This window comes from Poeciliopsis prolifica, unplaced genomic scaffold, assembly GCF_027474105.1.
Source record: "Poeciliopsis prolifica strain line A6 unplaced genomic scaffold, Auburn_PproV2 SCAFFOLD055, whole genome shotgun sequence".
NCBI classification, from domain to species: Eukaryota; Metazoa; Chordata; class Actinopteri; order Cyprinodontiformes; family Poeciliidae; genus Poeciliopsis; species Poeciliopsis prolifica.
Genome location: NW_026562430.1, coordinates 3,190,339 through 3,203,399, shown reverse-complemented (window position 1 = coordinate 3,203,399; position 13,061 = coordinate 3,190,339). Strand labels below are relative to the sequence as shown.

The 13,061-nt window shown below is 40.1% G+C and overlaps 1 protein-coding gene across 3 annotated transcripts; it reads left to right on the top strand.

Moving 5' to 3' along the window:
* The first annotated feature begins 3,346 nt into the window (after nt 1-3,346).
* lig4 (ligase IV, DNA, ATP-dependent) lies at nt 3,347-10,367 on the top strand. Of its 3 annotated transcripts, XM_055059603.1 has the most exons (4): nt 3,347-3,426; nt 4,170-4,332; nt 6,536-8,609; nt 8,888-10,367. In XM_055059603.1, exons 3-4 carry the CDS (start codon nt 6,541-6,543, stop codon nt 9,549-9,551), a joined length of 2,733 nt encoding a protein of 910 aa, XP_054915578.1. In that variant the 5' UTR covers nt 3,347-3,426; nt 4,170-4,332; nt 6,536-6,540; the 3' UTR covers nt 9,552-10,367. The 3 variants fall into 3 exon arrangements, with proteins under 3 accessions (XP_054915578.1, XP_054915576.1, XP_054915577.1); XM_055059601.1 differs by lacking the exon at nt 3,347-3,426 and having other exon boundaries at nt 3,769-4,332; XM_055059602.1 differs by lacking the exons at nt 3,347-3,426; nt 4,170-4,332 and adding an exon at nt 5,615-5,662.
* Nucleotides 10,368-13,061: the final 2,694 nt, after the last annotated feature.

Genomic DNA, 13,061 nt, shown 5'->3' with positions numbered 1-13,061 from the left:
AACGGCTAAGTTTTATTACGCAAACACAAACAAGTTTGAGCAAAAGCTTCTAATGCATGTGTTTTTATGACCAATAGTAGGGCTTTTATAGTCACACAACACAGATAAAGGTCCACTCAGTTTATATTTGACAGATGAGCGTAGTAGAAACACACACAATTGTGTTGATTGTTCTCATATATGGAAACGCCACATCTTGTTTTCTAAGTATTTTGCACAGATGTCATTTTAAATTAAATTAAATTAAATCAGTGCTTCTTTCCAAAGCTTTTCTCTGCCTCAAACTAATGTCTGATTGTCCTAAAACACCTGCCAGTATATTCACTAAGATTCACTGAGCAAATATCGGAATACAGTTAAAAACCAAAAACCATAACACTGTTTAAAGGGTCAGCATTATGTGTTCTTTAGCAACATTTTCAGCTGTGTTTCACTGAGAAGCAGCTCCTCTAATCAGTATAATGTTTGCTAATTGCTGCTGGCTAGTCTGAAGGAGCTAATTAGGGGAGCAGCTGTGACTCAAAGGTGGGGCTCGGTCCGCTAGGCGTTTTGCTTAATGGTTGCCAATGAGATTAAGGGATTTTTCAAACATGCATGAAAGAATTAAAACAACACACTAGGTATGTTTCCGATGATTATATATAACATATTAACATGATGTAAAGCTAAAAAAAGTTGATTTAACATAATACTGATCCTTTAAAACTAGCATTCAGTCCACATATGGAGAAAGTTTATCTTGTAGCTATTCTAAACATAAAATATATTCATACTTTAGACCGTTAGAACGACCCAGTGAAAGTTTTCCATTGTGATTGTTCATTTGAAGTAAAACCTCCATGTGTCGTGTTTCCAAGAAGCGACACATGGAGGTTGGCGGGTGCAGGTCAGCGCCTGTAGGAATCAGCCGAAGTCATCCTCGGTGGTCTGTGTGCGTGCACGCAAACCTGGTAAATCATCTGTTTAACACGGCAGCCACAGGCTAAAGCTTACAGAACATGGCAGACTCAGACAGACACACACAGTCAAAGGGGCTTAATCAGGGGTGTCCGCACGCAAAGATGCTGCAGTCAAATCCAGAAGAGATTGTGCCCAAGCACATCAGACGTAAAAGAGGAATTAATGAGAATCTGCCAACAAATAGTTTAATCAGTACGTTATGCATGAGGTTATTTATCTGTTACGAATGGCAGGAAGGCTGTAAACAGAGCGTGACCTTTCGCATCAGGCCACATGCTTACGCAACCAAATAGCACCTGCGGGTGTTACGGGAAGAGAGGTTAGCATGCTGTTATACTATTAGCTCACAAAGTTGGACCAAAGTGGAGTTGTAACTTGAGTTGCAAGTAGCAGAGGATTTCAAAAAGCTGCAGATCAGATGAAGATCAAGATTACTTTAAGCTCATTGTGACCATGTTTCAGGAGTTTATAGTAATGCTTTGGTTTTCGATTGATGCATCTCTTGCTTCCCTTTGACCTGAAAGTTGTTTTGAATAACTGATGGTGAGCATTTCTCTTTCAGGCGTGGGTTAACGATCCACTGGTGTCTGGGTTTTATCACTTGTTTTTGTTTTTGCATTGCTTCTGACTTTATTATTGTCATTTGGGTTGTCCAATTTCACTTCATTCCTCTTGGTTCTTTATTGTGGTTGGGTCATGACTCAGAAGTTCATTCCTTTTGTTTTTAGCTTCTTACTCATTTGTATGCCCTGTTTGTGCATTTTAGTTTATTTTTCGAGTTAGACTTGCTTTGTGAAGTGCGAGGATGCAGGACATCATCGCATGTGAATGTCATCAGAAAAATAGTCTCCAAATAATTTATGGCTTGTCACACTATCATGGAGCAGAGTGTGTTCACTCCTGTTGTTTTTGAAAGCAGGTAAGAGTGACTATGTACGATCGAAGGCTGCGTTTAAATGCTTGTTTACAAAACGCCCTGATAGTAGTTAATGTAAAATCACTGCTAAGCATCTGAGATTAACTCAAGGTCTGAGGAAAACAACACACAGGTTTAATGGAGAGCAATAAACAAGATGATTTATGGGTAGTTCCTGTGTGAACATCAAACATGTTGATAAGAGAGTTCACCCTGACATCTCACAGGAGGGAAAATGATGTGGATTGATGCGTTTGAGTTGACATCAGTCTGACAGAAGATGCAGAGCAGGCTTGTTTGATTCCCACAATCAGCTCTTGCACAGTTCTGCGGTTTGAATTCAACGTCATGGTTCCTCAATGTAACTACTTCATTTCAGTGTTATGTAAGGAGTTATTTTGTGCAGCTTTATGACTTGAAGCAGGGCGGCTGATGGTATAAAGTTGGATAAGGTGTACTGGAAAGTGCTGCAATATAAGTTCCAAGAATAAAAGTAAAAAGCTGTTCACATCGACTCACAATGTGATCATTTTGTGCTGTTTATTCCAGATCTTAGAATAATCTAACATAACTTTGTTAACAATTGAGCTCAGTGGCTATGCTAACCACATCTAGGGCTAAAAGATGGCGTATTAACCCATCAAATGTGTGTGTGACTGATTTAACTAAACACAAATTATCAGAGGTTCAAATCAACTTGATTGATTGAAGTGACTTCCAAACTCCATTGTCCAAAAGTCACGTTCCTTTGTCCCGCTCAAAGGTTCGGAGCAACAAGTCCAGTTTTATAACTCATCTTGCTCACCACATATAGAGGGTCGATGCTCTATTTGTGGTTCTGGAAATAATTACACAAGCCAAACATTGACACCAGTTCTGATTCCCAAAATCTTTGCTGCAACATTGCAAGTTAGCAAAAGAGAAGTCTGTAAAGTTCATCTTTCACCAAACCAATCCAATCTCTACCCATCTGTCCACATTTAGTTTGATGCTCAAACAGAAAAGTCAGCTGGCTGAATCACCTCTGGACTCATGATGTAACAAAGGAGGACTGGCACACGGCTCAGCTGTCTGTCTCGACAGGGCTTTTACTTGAAAGTAATTTCCAAAATCCGGCGAGACAAGGAGTGGGAGAGCTGTTAGGACACTCCGACTTATGACTGAGACCTAAATAAGGGAGACATGCAGACAGATATTAAACAGACGGGCAGCACTCTAATTTTAGTCATTACATTTTTGCTGGGGGAAGGAAGAAAAAGCCTTACAGTGTTGTGCAGAGTGTAATTTAGGTGAGCTGAAAACCGAGTGAGACTGTTCGCTGATGAGTTCAGTCGTGCCTTGAGGCGACGGTGGATCAGAAAAGGTTTCCCCCCTATTCTGTTTACAAAACAACCACTGGGAATGCACATTAGGGACTGCTTGCGTTGGGAACAAAGTGTACTGAAAGCACTCTCATACGCCCTTCGATGTGTATCAGTTAAAGCTGCCTTTGCTGTGACACGTTCGCCGCTGCAAACACAACAAGCTTTGTGTCGGAGCACTCAAATCAGGTGAGGAAAACAGCTCCTGATGACCTAAATTACACAAGTACTTATTGATCCCCTGGAGCCAAATTCAGAAACCGCACAAGCTAAAAGCTGTGTTGATACTTTGGGAAAGAATAGACTTTTATATGAATTAAAAAACTCCTTAGGAGTAATGTTACGCACCGTGAAACAATATTCCCATGATGCTTTTTGTGCTAAAAAGTAAGTACAGATTATTTTTGCTTGCAAATAAGGAGCGATAAAGTTCATTGTTTATGAGTAGCTTTGCGAGGATCTGTGTTTATCAGAGCAGCAGGGTATCCGTTGTGTTTCTGGAAAACTCCCCAGTTATAGTAAATAATCAATGAGCAGCATTTGGGTGAGCACAGTGATGCATCATCGCCCAGCAGGGGGGACAGGAAGTGTTTACGCCTGTCTCTGCACCAACAGTTGGTGTGAGTGAGAAGCCTGACGCGCTGCCTGATCATCATCAACACTCCCTCTTTTTCCTCTGTTCTTCCATGGTGATCTCCCTCAGTCCTGGATCAGCTCACTACAAACATCCTCCTCCTCCTCTTCGCTCTCAGCGAGCTGATGCATGCCACGGAAGCAGTGACGTCACTTGTTTACTGTCTTGTAGGTCGCCCCGGAGTTGCAGTGCAGCACCTTATCCAGCAGGGCTTATGTAACTTCCCCCCCTGCCTTCTGCATGACTGGCACTTTGCTGTTTTTATTCTCCATCTCTTCTTCTTCTCCCTCATGTGCAGGTGCGTGCCCTGACACGGCAGCCATGTCTAGCAGCCTGGCGTGATTTCACTTCCACTGGACTGTTTGTCTGGTCAAAGCGCAGCGAGTTCCCTGCTGTAGCGGGTAACGAAGCTCCACGGTTCTCCACTGCAGCAGCAGCAGGAGGAAAGTAAACAACCGTGGGTACGTGTGACTCAAGGTACACTGCTGCCAAGCTCCTCCTACACGGTGACACGTCGCCCCCTACAGGAAACAAAGCAGTAAACACCAAATGTGGCTTGGTTTGTTTTTGAAAGCAAAATTAATAGACATTTTTACTTTCTGGGTTGTTTTCAAAATTTCGTTACTATATAAATAATAATATATTATGTTATATTGTTTGTTTCCAATTCATTAGAAGTAGCACCAAATCTGCAAATCATTTTTGAAAACAGCATTTTATACTTCCTCATTTCATCTTTTCCTAATATTAATATGTATTTAATAATCTGAAACATTCAGATATGATAAAATACAACAAAAAGTTGTTATCTGTCTCCAAAATTACACGTTGAAATAAAAATAAAACTAAGAACAAGGTGAAGTTGAGGCATATCTACAGATTTGCTTGCAGAAACCTGAACATATAACATGAATCTGATTGTATGATGGCCATCAGACTTGTAATTATGTCCTGAAATTATATTCCCCAACAAATAAGTACTTGTATATCTCCCATCCACCACTCAATATCCTGAATTTTTAAAAAAACATTCAGCAAATATAAAAGCAAAACCAATAATAAAACAAAGCAGTTTAAACTTAAACAAACATCTTAAGTGTCTGCAGACCTTGGTCAGACAGTTCAAGTCAAAGTGAGACCTCTGACTTATTTACAAACTTTGTTGTTCTAATAAGTGTCTCACCATTTCTAACACTAAATGTAAAGCTTGTATCAGTTTTATCAGCTATATAAATCGATTTGGAAAAGTAATTATTGATTGTAATAATATCATTTATTTGTATTTTTTATTCTAGCGTTTAAAATACTAGAATTTGCTCATAGCTTTATATTTTTCTCCATTTGATTGCATGATTTCTAAATATGAATCCAGATTTCCATGCTATGTTAATACTTGAGTAGCCTTTTTATGCTTATATAGCTTTTAGATGGCTACTTCTTACTTATGCTTGAGTAAAAATGTAAAATTTATATGATTTATTTTATTATTTTTAACGGTTAACAACCTCACAGTCAGTGATCTTGAGCTGCGCTCAAGATCACAATAACAATATTTCACAATAACAACATTTTAGTTTGCTATAGTTGTGTTTCATTTCTTGCCATTACATACGTAAAAATAAATAGATTTTTTTGGGGGGAATCCATTTATACAAGTTTATTTAGATAATGACGAACGCACGATTTAAAGTCGGAACAAATAATATCTCAACGTGTTTCTAGGGGACCACTTTGTGGGAAGTAACAGGATGTAGCTCTGTTGATATTTGTTGGAGGAACACTAAAAACACGGTAGCACTTTTTAACTCATTAATTCGTCTATTAATGTTGAAAATATGAGTGTCAACGTGCTTTTAACTCGAACTGAAGATAATTAAGATTAAATGTTAACGTCTGTCGCTTAAGTTTTGTAAAAATGTCTTAAAATTAAGGTGCTAATTAAAATGAAAGAACTAACTTGTAATATATGAACTTGCTAAATTAACGTAACCAGATAATGTTGTCTGTTTTATTTTGTGGAGTTTGGTACTAATAAATGGCCCATAGTGGACAGTAGACATGTTTAACACGACTGATCGCCGTTTAAATAAAGGTTAATTTTAATACTTTTGGACACATTTTTAGGCACTTTTACGCACATTTGCTTTATGATGTAAAATACTAAAGTGGGTCAAACCTGAACGGAATTATTCTGCACTAATATAAACCCAAAGGTTTATTAGTATCTTTTATGATATTATAATAACAACAACAAGTGATAATAAAAGGAGTATTTGTTTCTTCTTTGGAGACTTTTTTGGACCTTTATAGTCCCAAGTCTAACACCCTTGAATCAGTCCTGAAATGGGTTAAAATGAAAAGTAATAGGTCAGTTCTACATCTGTTTTTATGCCAATATTACCCTGTTCAGTATGTTCTCTTTTAAGAAATTGATTCCACCAGGGGGCGCTATTTGAAACGAATTCACGGTGACTGACTGCTAAATTATCACTTGTAAATGTTGTTTTATGTTATGATACATTGCTTCAATAATTATTTATAAGCTAGAATATAAATACAATTCTTATCTGTATAAATTTAGTTTGTTGGCAACAGAGTGACAGTCTAATGAAAATAACAATTCACATGAAAATAAGCATTGTTTTTATATCCTGTTTATTGTAGACTTAATGATGGAGGGAACTTCCAAAAGCGGAGCGGCTGCTGCAGAACCCAGTGTGGCTGCTCAGGTTCCTTTCCTTCACTTGTGCACAACTTTAGAGAAAATCCAGAAGTCCAAACTGCGTCCAGATAAATCCAAGATCCTTGGGGATTTCATTGAATCATGGCGGAAATTTCATGCCGCGCTCCACAAGGACAATCTGAAAACTACAGACTCCTTCTACCCTGCTATGCGCCTCATCGTCCCGCCTTTTGAGCGAGAGCGAATGGCCTATGGCATCAAAGAGAGCATGCTAGCTAAGCTCTACATTGATGTTTTAGGCCTCCCAAAGAATGGCCCAGAAGCCAGTAAGCTGCTGAACTATCGTGCTCCGACTACATCCCAAGGAGAAGCAGGGGATTTCGCCGGCATGGCGTACTTTGTGCTGAAGAAGCGATGTGCCAGCCAAGGAAACCTCAGCATCAAAGAGGTTAATGACTTTCTCGACTCAGTGGCCATCAACAATGCCAGCAAGCAGAAGGATCAGGTGAAAAAGAGCCTGTTGCATCTCATCACTCAGAGCTCTGCTCTGGAGCAAAAGTGGCTTATTAGGATGATTCTGAAGGACATGAAGCTTGGAGTCAGCAAGGAAACTGTTCTCCAGGTCTTTCACCCGGATGCCGCGGAGCTCTATAATGTCAACACGGACTTAAAGAAGGTGTGCCAGCAACTGCACAACCCCTCTGTGTCTTTAAGTGAAGTCTCGATTGAACTGTTCTCTGCCTTCAAGCCAATGTTGGCAGCGGTGGCCAACATCCGCAACATCGAGAAGCAGATGGGAAACAGCCCCTTTTACCTTGAGACGAAGCTGGATGGGGAGCGTATTCAGCTTCACAAGGATGGAGACGTGTACAAGTACTTCAGCCGGAACGCATTTGAATACACGCAGCAGTTCGGAGGATCACCGCTTGAGGGATCGCTCACTCCTTACATCCACAACGTGTTCAAAAGCAACGTCGTGAACTGCATCCTGGACGGCGAGATGATGGCGTTCAACCCGACGGCGGGGACCTTCATGCAGAAAGGGAGCAAATTTGACATTAAGAGACTGATGGACGACTCTGAGCTGCAGACGTGCTTCTGCGTCTTTGACGTGTTGCTGGTTAATAACCAAAAACTGGGCAAAGAACCCCTGAAGAAGCGATACGAGGTTCTCCAGACGGTCTTCACCCCCGTCAAGGGTCGGATACATGTGGTGCCAAAGACAGAAGTCGGAACAATGCAAGATGTTGTTAGTGCTCTTAATGATGCCATTGACAACAGGGAAGAAGGGATTATGGTGAAGGACCCTTTGTCCATCTACAAACCCGATAAACGTGGGGAGGGTTGGCTGAAAATAAAGCCAGAATATGTGGACGGCTTGATGGATGAGCTGGACCTACTGATTGTTGGTGGTTACTGGGGAAAAGGAAGACGGGGTGGGATGATGTCCCACTTTCTATGTGCTATTGCAGAAGCGCCAAAGCCTGGTGAGAAGCCGTCGGTTTTCCACTCCTTTTGCCGAATTGGCTCGGGTTACACCATGAAAGAGTTGTATGACCTTGGGTTGAAGCTTGCGAAGCATTGGAAAGTCTACCGGAAAAACGACCCGCCGCAGTCCATCCTCTGTGGAGTGGAGAAACCGGAAGTGTACATCGAACCCTGCAACTCGGTCATCATCCAGGTCAAAGCGGCTGAGATAGTCGGAAGCGACATGTACAAGACCAGCTGCACCCTGCGGTTCCCCAGGATCGAAAAGATCCGCGAGGACAAAGAGTGGCACCAGTGCATGACTCTGGCAGAGCTGGATCAATTCCGCAGCAAGGCGTCAGGGAAACTGGCCTCGCGGCACCTTCACATCGACAGCGACGAGCCACAGAAGAAGAAGCGGAAGCTGCCTGTCAAACCCAAGAAGGTGGTTGGCGTCATTGACCACTTCAAGCCCCAGGATCTGTCCGGAGTTTCCAAAGAGATGGACATGTTTGAAGATGTGGAGTTCTGCATCCTGAACGGCACTGAAAGTCACCCAAAGTCGGAGCTGGAGAAGGGCGTGGCCAGGTAAGATCACATGCTTCCCTCCCTCCTTTCTTCCGTCTTTCTTTCCTTTTAACGTTTAATTTTTAAGAAGTTGACTGACCCAAACCAGGATCAAAAATGGAAATAGAGTGACACAACCAAATTGTTTATGACATTTGAAAAATTTTCTGTGGTTTTTCACTGGAATGGAATGAAACAACCATAAAAGTGGCTGTCTTTTCATTTGTTTATAATCACATAAATGTTTTATCAAGATACTTTTTAACAAATAATTGATTGTGTGGCCGTCTTGCTGCCAGGTGTGGCGGCATTGTGGTCCAGAACCCGGGACGGGACACTTACTGCGTGGTTGCCGGCATGGAGAACATGCGCGTGAAGAACCTGATTTCCTCCAATCAGCACGACGTGGTCTGGGCGTCATGGCTGCTGGAGTGCCTGGATCAGAAGGAAGTGGTGCCATGGCAACCGCGCCACATGATCCACATGTCGCCCTCGACCAGGGAACACTTCGCCAAGGAGTACGACAGCTATGGCGACAGCTACTTTGTCAATACGGACGAGCAGCAGCTGAGGGAAGTGTTCAGCAGGATCGACGGCGAGCAGGCGGCGGCGGCGGCGTCCGTCAGCGCGGCGCAGTTGGAGGAGCGTTACGGCTGGGATGACCTTCCCACCAGCATGTTCAGACCCTTCACCTTTTACTTTGACATCTTGGATCCGAAAAGCACAACAGGTGCCACCTGTCTGGACATTAGGGCGCTGGAGGTTCGATACCACGGAGGGATGGTGATGAAGACGTTGGAGGAAGGAGTTTCTCACGTCGTTGTCGAGGAAGAGACGAGAGTCCTGGATCTGAGGATGCTGAGGCGGAACTTCAGGAAGAAGTTTAAGATTGTTAGAGACTCGTGGGTGACCGACTCCATCGCAGCAGGGTATCTGATGGATGATGCTGACTACCTGATTTGAAGCTTCAGACAATTTGCAAAGTTTGCATTTTAGCTGATATTTTAACACAAAATCTTATCAAGTCATTTTCAGTCGAGTTTCCTGTGCAAATATCTTAATATAAGCGAAAACTAACTTTTAGATAACTTTTAACCAAATATAGGAGCTTATTTTAAGTAAATAATTCTCCAGTATTGATGAAAATGTAAATTATTTAACTTATAACATGGGAAACATTTCTTGTTGGAGTTAGATAATCTGCCAGGGAAACGAGTATCTTGCTAAAAAGTTGTTTGTATGTTTTTTTTATTGTTCCATTTCAAACTAGACGAAAATACTCGATAAGATTTCCAATCAGATTAGAAATAAAGTTAGAAATTAATTATTATTAACATAATACTAATTTATGATTTAAAATTGAACAGGAAATTATGTTTTTATCTAGTTTTAATAAATTTAGGGAATACTGAGAGGACATTTTATGGGATTTTATGCACAAGGAAAATAATACACGGGGAAACATACATGATATGTATGGAACAAAATACTGAACTCTAATCAACATTTTTGTCTCTAATGCAGAAAACGGCACCACAACAGCATGATGCTGCCACCACCATGTTGGTCTAAAAGTCTAAAAATCTGCACTCAATATGAACGTTTATTATAGAAACATGCACATCAATACTATATGTTTGCATTTTAGCTTTTTAAATTTAACTATTAAACTATTTTAGTTACTGTATTGCCTTATGATTGATCAGTAATGAATTTGAATCCTATCCACCTGTCGGGTTGAATGAGGATTAAAATAATTTGTTTCAAATTTTTGTTTTATTTCATCAGCATGTTTATTGGCTTGTTTTTAATAGATGACCTTAAAAATAAATAGAGGTTTTAAGTTACGTTGGATTTAAATTATGTTTTTCGTTCAGAAAAATGAAACAGTTTTATGGGAGCCTTTTTTTTACATATGTGGGCATTTTGGTGGAGGATCTTTGATGCTGAGGGAATCTGTCTCTTCTTCTGTAATGGGTAAGACGAGTAATAATAATTGTGAAACTGGGGATATTTCTAAAAAGATGGCTCCCCAGTTGAGTAAATGTGTGGTAGTGGTCTGTCTTTTTCTAACTGTCTGCATTTTGAGTCGTAGCTTCAGAGAAGAATGACCCCGACGGCTGCCGGCAGGTTTGCATCAGAGGTGCGGCCATGTTGTTTCTGTCTTCAGAAATACCAGCATCAGCGTCGCCTCTTGGGTGCAGGTAAGCTCCCTGTAACTGCCCTGAGCGTTGTTGTGTGGAAATGCTGTGTGAATACATTTTCAACTGAATTGTAACATTCTCACAGGGGCTGTATTATGTAAATTTGACCGTTTTTTGGCTTTAAATCACATTATAACCATCAAAAACATACCTGGAGTGTTGTTTCAATTATTTCATGCATGTTTGAGAAATCCTTTAATCTCCATGACAACCATTCAGCTGTTCAAAACACCCGGGTGGACTTAGCCCCGCCTTCCAGACACAGCTTCTCCCCCACTGAGCTCCTGCAGACTAGCCAGCAGCAATTAGCAAACACCTGGTGGAACTGCATTTACAAGTAAAAACATTAAAGGGTGGATGTTGTGACTACATCCTGACGAGCAGGAGTTTTTAAAGAGACAAAGGCCCAATTTCAAGGCATTTAAATATGACTTAAAACTTTTTTTTAAGTCAATTAGCATTTTTATAACAGCTGATGTTAACATAGTTACTTGATTGTGCTATAAAATGGCACTATGTGGCTTGAGAATGCATAATACTGCCCCTTTAAAGCATCAAGACAATACATTTAAAGGAGTGGAAGAAAATTTGGTGCTTATAAAACATGTGGCCCACTAAGCACTCTGTAATCCATCGCCCACTCTTGACTATTTCTAGGTGATGGAGAGTGAGTGTTTGAGTGACAGGCTTTAATTAGACGTACTCAACCAGTGCTTATTCCTGAGTGGAGTTGCAAGTGTGAAGCCTTGACCAGCCCAACTGTTGGCCATCTGAAAGAACGTCCAAGGAGACTTTATCGTTGTAAAGTAAGTGTGAACAAAAAGCTTCAGTGCTTTAAACTGCCCTATGTATTCACTATAAAGAAACTGCTATATAATGGCTTTTTTCCTACAATATATTGAGGTTTGTATGGAAAAGTTTAATGGGTAGTAAATTTTAAATGGTTTTGCGGAATTTCAGATGAATAGATTTGGTAATATGTGTAAAAAAAAAAGAGCCAGGTGTGGAGCAACCTGCTGTAAAGACAGACACCATATCCTGCTGAACTGCATCTGCTGGTACAATATTACAAAATAAAACAACTCTCATGAACTCCTCCTCAAGGCCAATGGCTTCTCTGCGCTTTGTATTTCATCCCAAGCTTTTCAGCATTTTCTTCTTCCTCTTAATTTGATCTCCGCCGTGGCTCTGAATAAGGAAGCTCATAAAAAACTGGTTTTAATGCGAAGTTTAAGCTCCAGTCTTCGTGGGAACATTTTAGCGCAGTCGCTCTGACTTGATGCGCCCTTGAGCGACGGCTGCAACGGCTGCTGTGCGCGCGCATAACGTCAGAGTTGGAGAAGCTTCGTCAAGTTCACGAGATTACTGGGGGAAGATACCGGATATCAGGCGGCAAGACCTTCAAAATAAAACAAATCAATAAGACTGAAAACCACAGGTTTTTCTTACGTGTGAAATTTGATAATTTGAGTAACTATAAAACAATCGAGAAATTTTGGTTTGCATATTTCATTGTGAACGTAATGTTGCACTGTTATGGTTACTGAGTTATATTTATCCAAAACAGTTTAAAGTTTCAGTCATATTTACAGTAAACTGTATATTTTTGAATTAACTGTCTTTTATTTATTGTTTGATATTTTTAAGTTTTAATAATTAACTATCAGCTCGTCTTAGTTAATTAAAATCTGTTTTACTCTTTAAATGCTTTTACTTTTAAATACACTGACTCTTTAAAGAGCAACAGGGGACAAAAGGCTTTGGGTTTTTTTTCTTTTAACTTTCAGAGCTATAGTCAACTAATTTTAAGCTGAGTTTTATGCACATCATCTATGTTATCAGCAGGATTCTTGATTGTTTGTCATTTTGTTTTCTAATTCAACTCTGAGTAACTTTTGGGTACTTCCTGAAGAAGACTATCAAAATATCAGGACATTGTAAAGTTATTTTTCTTTTAAAGAAGAAGCACAGTTGATATTTTTATGTACGGTATGTGTACATTCAAAAGGCATAATTTGAAACATGGTGGCAGCATCTTGCTTTGGAAATGCCATAGTCCCCATGAAAAGTATTCATGACCATGTTTAAATTTCTTGCTGCTTTTACAAATCAATCATAATCAACAGGTCTGGGCTTGTTTTATTAAAACATGTAAAAAGTTATTAACACTTCATTAATTTTTAGTAAATATGGTAGGACAGAAGTCAATAATAAAAAATAAAAATAAATTCATGTTTATATTTTTTGCTCAAGGAACATAGTAACTATC

Coding starts and splice junctions, on each gene's coding strand:
- lig4 (XM_055059603.1), top strand. CDS start 6,541: ATGATGGAGGGAACTTCCAAAAGCGGAGCGGCTGCTGCAGAACCCAGT. Junction 8,610..8,887: donor CTGGAGAAGGGCGTGGCCAG/GTAAGATCACAT, acceptor TCTTGCTGCCAG/GTGTGGCGGCATTGTGGTCC.